Genomic DNA, 9,253 nt, shown 5'->3' on the forward strand with positions numbered 1-9,253 from the left:
TAACTAAAAATATTGAAGCTAGAAGTGATAGTGGTTGAAAAGTTAAAATTGAATTGAATTTTGAAATTTATGATAACATTTAAGGCCTAATTCTTTTTCTATTCTATTTTCGAAAGCATAAAGTGTCTAAAAAATTAACCAAAATTTAAAAGCTGAAGATTTATAAGATAGTACAATAGTTTGAATAACTAAATCGAATTTTCAAGAACTTTATTCTCATCAGGAACTTGGAATTCATTTCTCTCATCCTCCTGGGTTTCCCCAAGATCTTGTTCAAAGTTATTAGGATCTTGAATATTATCCGCATTTAATTCAACGTCGTTATCAGTCTTAATATCTCCATTCTCATCATCATTTAAATTCAAGGAATTTCCAATTTCAGGGACATTTTTATTAACCACTGTGCAGATGTATATATAGTGGTATAAGTCTGGTCTGGTTGAAGTTGTAATATTCACATTTTCTTGTGAGTTAGAATCCTCGTCATTGTAATTTTTAAGTTTATAAATCTGGTCATTTGCAGGCTTTTTAATTGGAATTGTGGTAACTTCCCACTCTTTCATAGATTTCAAGTAGTTCAATCTATAATTAGGTTGTCCATAAGAGATACATATATACCTACCTTTGTCATAATTTAGTACTCTAACTAATTCTCTCATCATGGTGTCAATATTAATGTGACTATTTTCACCGCATAAAATAGAATCAAATGTTCCTTTATCAATAACTACATCATAACCATCGTCAGAATACTGATACATATCTAAAACATTACCGACTTGGCATGGAATATTTCTTGAGGCAAATCTTTCGTGCATAATTTCTACTGCAACAGTACTAATATCCATTGCTTCAATGCTTTGATATCCATCATCATAAATTTCTTCTGGTAATCTGCTTGTTCCATTGCCAACAACAAGTATTTTATCATCAAATTTCAAATATTCCTTAATTATTTCCCTCATATTCTCCCACCTTTGGTACCAATCATATGGATTTGAGTCCTTCTTGTACCTTTCCTCCCAGTATTCAGTGGTCCCATAGTCTGCCATAATCGCTAAATCCAAAATTAATCAACTAAAATTGTATCAAATCAAATATTTATAAATTTGAAGTCTAAACGCTCCCCTACCCCCCTTTTTACCTTGAACTATTATCGAGCTAAACACAAAAAAAACCTGTGAAATATTCTCAGTTCACGCTTCAACTAAAATAGTCTGAATCTAATTTCTTATCTAAAACCAAAACTCTATCAAAAAATTAACTCAATTTGATCTTTTAAATTGCAATATTCAATTCCCTCTAATGCTTGTTATTTCTTTATATTATATTTCAAATTAATCAGACAGGCCCGCCCCGCCTTACATGTAACTTAATACCGTTGCGATCCCATGTTTGGGCGGGAACACACAGAAAATTAACAGAAAGAACCACATCGGGATTTGATGCTTAGTGCTGCTTTCTCAATTTATGCTTGAAAGGAATAGAAATACGAATAAAAATAATAAGAGGAGATAGAGGATGATAAAGCTAGAAAGTAAAAAAGGGAAAGTCTAGCCTTAATAGTAGTAAAAGTACTCTTAACATTTATGTTCTATAATTGAAGACATTTTCTTCTACTAGGGCAATATTCACCCTTGGAATAGCGAAAATTACTCATATAAGAGGGAAATAATTCTTTGTAGGTACGGAAATCTGCTTCGATTATTAAGAAAGTCAGAGTCATTCCTTGCAATATTTATCAAATCTCTGATTAGCATTGAACGGTATTCAGCCTGAATATTAGTATAATTACGAGAATTCGAGGAGCTACTAATATTCAAATTAGCTTCTGTTTGGTGAATAATCATTCTCAAAAGTTCTTGGGAGCTAGGATGGCTGTTAATTCTACTACCTGATGTGTTTCCATTCTCATTGGAGGGTTGAGAGAATCCAAAACTCGAGCTGCTGGAGAACACATCACCTTGTTGGTATGTATCACTGAAGGGTCTGGTGGAGAATGAGGCAAAAACATTTCTGGAGAAGTTTTGTGGATTACCAGTCCATCTTTCCCATTTTTCCTTAATTTCATCAGGAAGCTTATTTATTATTTCTTCATTGTTTTGATCATAACCCATATTGGAGGATGAGTTTGTATTTACACTATTAAAACCAAAGCTAGAACTATTTCTTTCAAACATTTTTGCTACATTTCCAGTATTATCTTTGATATCCTGGTTATCTTGTTTCAAATTAGCATTATTTAAGATATCTTCTCCAACCAATTCAAATGGAGTCTCTTCATCTACATCCATTCCTTTAGTTTCTTCTGAAGTATCTTGTCTTCTTTCTACTACATCTATAGGATTCTCGATTTCATTACTAGACCTATTCCACTGTAGTCCTTCAATAAGTCCGTCCTGTTCGACATGTTGTGCCATATTTTGGAATAGCCAGGCTAAAAGTGAGCCAATATGAGCCGAAATATGTGAAATAAGCGCAAGTAAATGTACTGTATAGCATAGTCTTGGGATATCTAATCTGGCAAACCTCTCTTGCCATGCTTGTATTTGCATTAAATTGGACTGAACTATTGACATAGCCTGGAGATATACTGAAATAAAGATTGCTAATGGGCTAGCATCAATAGAATCCACAGGGGGAGGAATTGTAATTCTGGGTCTTCTCCAGCCACAATCTCTCTCCAATATATCCATCAGTTCGTTAAGAGAGTCCCAAGGGAGGAACCTATGAACCACTTCATTAGATATATAAAGTCTATGCGAATGGTGCTGAATGTAGTCAGAAGTCTGGCCACTCAAGGCTAAATTTTCACCCGAAATGCTTCTGCTACTCACACTAGAGGGGATTGGAGGTAGAGAGGACGAAGAGGATGAACCCTCCCTATTCTGTTCAGTTCTATCTGGACCTTCTAATCCACTCATTTCTCTGATTCCAGCAGCAACTGTCCGTAGCTGATTTGCTGATTCTTCTAAGACATTTGAGATATTCCTAAAGAAATTGTTTGAAGAAGTTCTATAGGCCTCAGACACATTTGTATTAGATGATGGAGTGCTACCAGTATCTGTTGGAGCTCTTACAGAGGCTGACTCCCCCTGAGCGGGTGCAGCTACGCTGGCTGCTGTATTTAAGCTCTGAGAAAGATTGATTGAGGGGATCCCCGTAGAAGAAGTAGCTCTAATTGTAATTGGAATTGAAAAATTAGAGATTGGGATCGTTGCAACTGCTAAACCTGGACGTCCTATTGGCAGTACACCTGTTCTACCGGTATTCAGAGCCCCAGAAGATGCAATCTGGGTCCAGCTCAGACCAGAGGCTGGACTTGAAATAACTCTCCCCCTGATATCCTGGGAGGTAGTGTTTCCTGAAGTTCTATCAGAAGTTCCAGTCTGGTTAGCGCCAGAACCCACGTCAGCCCTAGCCCCAGTTTCCAACCCAGTTCCAGTTCCGGTTCCAGCCTGACTAACTCTACCTTCAGACCTGGTTGCTCCTTCCTGGATTCCTTCTACTGGCTGATTAAAGGCCTGGAAAATTCTGGAAACAATAGTCCCAATCCTTCCAATTGGGTTGCTATTCATCGGATCACCTCTAATACCTTCTCCGTTCCCACCTCTGAAATTTCCTTGAGCTTGTGCTGAGTTGTTGTTTAACCTAGAGTCCGTATTGCTTCCAGAATGGTTCATATTGGCGCCATTAATATTTGAGCTTCTCCCACCTTCAGTTCCTGTAACAGTAGCGGAGGAGTTTGCAGAATTATTGGCGATAGCGCCAGTTGATGTGGATGTTGTGGTTCTGTTTGCATCAGTGTTGGAGGATAAAGACTCCTGGTTGTTTCTTTCTGTACTAGAAATAAGTCCTGAGAAGCCAGGTATTGTTGTTGGTTGGCCAACAGCGAATGAATCAAACGTTACTGAGCCCAAGTTTCTGTTATCTCCAGTTCCTGAGGAAATATTCATCAGATTTTGATCTATCCCATTACCGTTTACTGCATCTCCAAAAGTTCTCAGCACTCTTTGCATCAAATCTTCAGCTTCCAGGGGAAGACCTGTTTCACCATCTAATCTAATTGCTCCAAACATCATTGCACCAGGAAATCCTCCTATCGATGTGTTCAAACCTGGTATTCCAGATGTTGTAGCAAAAAGGTTGTGGATATTAGCAGCATTTCCTCCAGTTCCCGAAGCTCTTGATCTGGATTCAGAAGCAGGTTGAGCTGAGCCTTCATTTCTCTGATTTCTTGCATATGGAACCAAATGTATTATTACTCCATCCTCTTTGATATATGTACCAACAGTATCATCATCAAGCATACATCTTCCTCGAAAAATTAGACGTTGGTTTATAGCTTCAATCCCGCTCTGTACCTCTATCAGAACTTTTAGCTGGCGAATTGTTGAGGTTTGGGAAGCTTCAACTGTTAGATCCCTCCCATTTAAAGGTCTAACTACAATTTTGAACCTCTTTTCTCCGTTCACCTCATTTTCTGAGGAACCAACAACTACATAGTTTTTCGGAACTTAAACTATTCGAGGCATGAATTCCAGTATCCAAATTGTTATTTTGAGCTTGATGATGATCAGTGGAGACTGTAGTTCTTATATCCCCCTCAACTGGATTCCAGTCCTCGGAAATATTTTCTCCATTTTGAATCCCTTGATGATTTTCAGGGTTTTCTTGTGAAACCTCACTGGATCCGCTTGAAGGATTCTCTTCCCTATTCATCTTACGCCTCTTATTGCTTCCTGTCCTGGGATCTTGGCTCCTCTCTCTACTACCAATTTTATTGTCTTCCTCGTTATTTTGAGTTATTTTTCACAAATATTTAAATCTCCTGTATTCTCTACACTGTATTATTTGTCTTGTTTGACTTTATATATTATTTAACCAACCTCTTTCTTCCCCTATACTGTGGGAAACCTCTTGAATACTTGCAATTATTATAATTAGAATTCACCTTGCAGTATTAGCAACTTCTATAATTTTGATAATTTCAAGTTTCTGAGTTGAATTTTCCTCCTTTCAAAATTCTCTTCAATTTCTACCTGAAAATTAATTCTCTTTAGGTTTTACTGCTATTTACTATCAGTAACTATCTTTAATAAACAGCACACTTAACTTGAGTATTCATACAATATTAATATTAAACTGTATTATTTAAAATATATCTACAATAACAATATTAATAAATATATATTTATACATAATATATATAAATATATATAAATGTATACCTTAATATAAAAATTAATATACACAAGTATATTTTTGATATTAAATATATAAGGTATATTATGTAATTTACCCCCTCCCCCCATCCAAATTTTAACCAACAATTTTCACTCATTAAAATTACTGGAAATAGTTTCTATTCACCAAGTTAGTCGCCAATTTTGCCAAATTTCTCAATTAGCAGCTCTCCCATTGCCACCAACATATTACCTAAAATCTAAATGTCCTTAATCATTCACTACGTCACTTGTATCGTTTTCAATATCCTAACAAACTAATATACCTTTTCTATAAATTTAATCTATAACCTAAATACAATAAATAAGCCGGAAGCTCTATCTATGAAACAAATCTAAATTCTATCCACTACATCGCTCCTTCTCTTTCTACCTTTATTTCCCTTTCATTCCGACCCTTACTGGTTCTAAACCCACTTTATTTTTTAGTAAATTTAACCCAACTAAAAGCAAACGCCCGCCAAAACGTTCAATTATTACATTCACCCTATAATTTTCTACAAGGATAGTCATTTTTTAGGCGGGAAGACATTTTGATTAAAAAGGACTTTAAATTGACCGACCAGTTAAACTTTACATTTCGAGATAAATTGACCGGGCGAAGTTACTATTATAGAAAGCGAGCCCGATGATGTTTGATAGTAATGATGGTGGAAGGATGGTAGGTAGTATGGAGAATAGCCAAATGCATATGGATGCTAATGCAACAGTTTATGGAGAAATGGATGGGTTGAGCTACAGGGTAGAACGTCCTAAATATATGAACTGTTGTGTATGCGGAGTTGCAACAGAAATTAATCCATCTAGAATGTGTATAAATTGTATTCGATCAGAAGTTGATATAACTGAAGGAATTTCTAGGCAAGCAATAATATCATTTTGTAGACAATGCGAGAGATTTCAAAAGCCTCCATGGGTATCTTGTCAGTTAGAAAGTAGAGAGTTATTAGCTTTATGCTTGAAGAAAATAAAGGGTTTGAACACTGTTAGACTGGTGGATGCATCATTTATTTGGACAGAGCCACATAGTAGAAGATTGAAGGTTAAGTGTACCATACAAAAAGAGGTAATGAATGGAGCAATTATTCAACAGAGTATAGTAGTTGAGTTCTTTATGCAAGCTCAGCAATGTGATGATTGTAGAAGGAGTTTTACTCCTCACACTTGGAATACTGTTGTACAAGTTCGTCAGAGAGTAGAACATAAGAGAACCTTTTTGTACTTGGAACAACTTATTCTAAAGCATGGAGCACATGAGAAAGTGTCTAATATTGTTGAGAAACCTGATGGATTGGATTTCCAGTTTCAACAGAAGAGTCATGCTCAGAAGCTTGTTGACTTTATTACTCATTATTTTGCATCCAAGGTTAAAAACAGTAGACAGCTTATTTCTCAAGATTTAAGCTCTAATACTCACAATAACAAATTCACATTTTCTGTTGAGTTATGTCCAATTTGTAAAGATGACGTAGTTTTTATTCCAAAGAATCTATGTATATCACTCTTAGGAGGTATTTCATCTTTATTGTTATGTAAGAAGATAACTAACAGAATCTCTCTTATAGATCCTTTCACAGGAAGAGAAGCAGATCTTACAAAAGAGAAGTATTGGCAATATTCGGGATCTAATGGAAGCTCGTTTATCCCATTGTTATCACGTTCAAGTCTAGTTGACTTTTATGTTCTCAATGTTGAAAGGATCAATACCACAGGAAAGCACTCGGCTATAGGATCAGATCATAACCAAGGTAGGAATAACAAAGTTTGTATTGCAGAGGTTGAAGTTTGCAGAGAGTCTGACTTAGGAATACCAGACTCTAGTGTAATAGTAACCACCCATTTAGGAGCATACTTGAATTCAGGCGACTGGGTTTCTGGATATGACTTTAGAACACTAAATAACTTTGGTGTTGTTGAAGATATTTCAGAATTTGTTCAATGGAGAGAACGTAACCATGATGTAATTCTTGTCAAGAAGGTTTTCCGAAAAAATCAAAATAATCTTGATTCATCTATTCAAAGACCTTGGGTCTTACAAAGACTTCCAAAAGAACAGCTTGCTTTTGATAATGCAAATTCTAAGAGTAGCTTTAACCAAGATCTTGAACAATTCAAAGCAGAACTTGAAGAGGATTCAGAAATGAGACGTGATGTTAACTTATATTGGGATCCAAGAATACAAGAATCATCCAGAGAAATTTATCAAAAGGCTAGAAGACCCAGACACCTTGTTAAAAAAGATAAACTCTCAAAGAATCAATCACAAGGCCAATTTGAATCTGATGATATGATTATGGATGACGAAGGGTACCAACATGATCATGATGATGAATTTTCACAACAAGTTGACATTTCTGAGTTACTTGATGGACTTTCAATCAATGATCTACAGTAGAAGAATTAGACAGAATTCTCTAAATTTAGAGATTTGTGTTTTTTTGTAAATATAAACATTTAACTTATAAGTAGTTATATTATAAGTCTATTTTGCTACTAATTGACTTTACTTGTATTGAATCTTAAAACCTAATATATACTAATTTTAAAAGTGCTGATTTTAGCGTAATGTCTTTAGACTTTAAATATATGTTTCTTTGACAACGTTTTTAGGCATAACCTCTATTATCATACCTATAAAGCTATTCACTCCTCTTCCTCTTCCTCTTCTGATGCATGTACACTCGCAGAATCTTGTGCTCCCATCGCACTATCAACATCGTCCGATTTTGAAGATTTTGATGTTTCACTACCTGACGATTCAGAGGTTTCTTCTGACTCGCTGGAGTCTTTTTTCTCTGAGCTAGATTCACCTTCCTCAGGCTTTTCATCATCCTTTTCCTCCTTTTTATTATCATCTTCTTTCTTTTCAGAGGGTTCAAATAAAGATCCTCCAGTAAGAACAGTTTCAGCCTCTTGCAGTAGGCTTTTTGCACTGTTCGCAGCTTCTTTACCTTTTTCTGCAGCAGAAGATTCTGAGCTCTTTTCTTCTTCTGGCTTCTTTTCATCATTCTTTTCTTCGCTAGTCTTTCCTTCATTATTTTTTTCTTCATTATTCTCTTTTGGTTCAGCTGCACCTTCAACCATAGCTTCTTGAGTAAATGGAGGAACACCTTCCGAGAAACCTTTTGAAAGACCAGATTTGACTAATTGCCTTAATCTCCTTCTAGTTACAAATTTAATTTGACCGCTTTCATTGACGAATGGAATTAGCATATCGAAAGGCTTAATTTTTTCATCCTGGCCTGTAACAAGCAAATCCATAGTCTTGAGTTCAACTCCATATTGGCCTGTATTGGCATCCAATACAAGAGGAATAAAGTTGGCTCCATTGGGAAACTTACTTTTACCAACATTTGGGGATGCTTGAAGAGAAGGTAATTTTCCACTTTGTACAGAATGAAGATTTGTATGAGCTTCATGAGTTACTGTAGTAACAGATTGCTTATTAGAACGTTCACATTCAGGAGTTGGCTTATCAGAATTATGCTTAACAGTTATTTCATCTCCTGTTTTTGCTGTTAATACTGAATCTGTAATTGTTCCAGTAATTGTTCCAGTAATTGTAGCATTTCTTTTTTCTCCTATTTTCTTCTCACCATAAATGGTTTCATGACAACAATCAGAAAGAGGCTTCTCGCCGCCACAGCTACATCCTGATGGAGGGGGAGGAGGAGGAGGAGGAGGAGGAGGAGGAGGAGGAGGAGGAGGAGGANAAGGNGGAAGGAGGGGGGGAAGGGGGGGGAGGAGGGGGAGGGGAGAAAGAAGGAGAGGGGAGAGGGAGGAGGGGGAGAGAGGGGGGGGGGGGGGAAGAAAAAGGGGGGAGAGAGGGGGAGAAAGAGGAAGGGAGGGAAGGGGGAGGGGGGGGGAGAGAGAGGGGGGGAGGGGAAGAAGGGGAGGGAGAGGAGGCGAGGGGAGCGGGAGGGGCGAGGGCGGGCCGCGCCGGGAAGGCGGGGCGCGGCCCGCGGCCGCGGGGCGGAGGGGGGGGGAAGACAAACGGGCCCCCAAAC

At 37.1% G+C, this 9,253-nt stretch overlaps 4 protein-coding genes across 4 annotated transcripts; 1 reads left to right on the forward strand and 3 right to left on the reverse strand.

Moving 5' to 3' along the window:
* Positions 1-188: 188 nt before the first annotated feature.
* Chro.30168 (P0700D12.13) lies at positions 189-1,052 on the reverse strand. The annotated part of the gene is made up of 1 exon (XM_660974.1): positions 189-1,052. One exon carries the CDS (start codon positions 1,050-1,052, stop codon positions 189-191), a length of 864 nt encoding a protein of 287 aa, XP_666066.1.
* A 600-nt stretch (positions 1,053-1,652) lies between these two features.
* Positions 1,653-4,310, reverse strand: Chro.30167 (hypothetical protein). Its single annotated transcript, XM_660975.1, has 1 exon — positions 1,653-4,310. The coding sequence occupies one exon, from the start codon at positions 4,308-4,310 to the stop codon at positions 1,653-1,655; it is 2,658 nt and encodes an 885-aa protein (XP_666067.1).
* Positions 4,311-5,874: 1,564 nt separating this feature from the next.
* On the forward strand, positions 5,875-7,641 carry Chro.30166 (Upf1p-interacting protein; Nmd3p). Its single annotated transcript, XM_660976.1, has 1 exon — positions 5,875-7,641. The coding sequence occupies one exon, from the start codon at positions 5,875-5,877 to the stop codon at positions 7,639-7,641; it is 1,767 nt and encodes a 588-aa protein (XP_666068.1).
* A 248-nt stretch (positions 7,642-7,889) lies between these two features.
* Chro.30165 (hypothetical protein) lies at positions 7,890-8,507 on the reverse strand. The annotated part of the gene is made up of 1 exon (XM_660977.1): positions 7,890-8,507. One exon carries the CDS (start codon positions 8,505-8,507, stop codon positions 7,890-7,892), a length of 618 nt encoding a protein of 205 aa, XP_666069.1.
* Positions 8,508-9,253: the final 746 nt, after the last annotated feature.

The sequence above is a fragment of the Cryptosporidium hominis genome (genome assembly GCF_000006425.1).
Source record: "Cryptosporidium hominis TU502 chromosome 3 CHRO013082, whole genome shotgun sequence".
Lineage (NCBI taxonomy): Eukaryota > Apicomplexa > Conoidasida > Eucoccidiorida > Cryptosporidiidae > Cryptosporidium > Cryptosporidium hominis.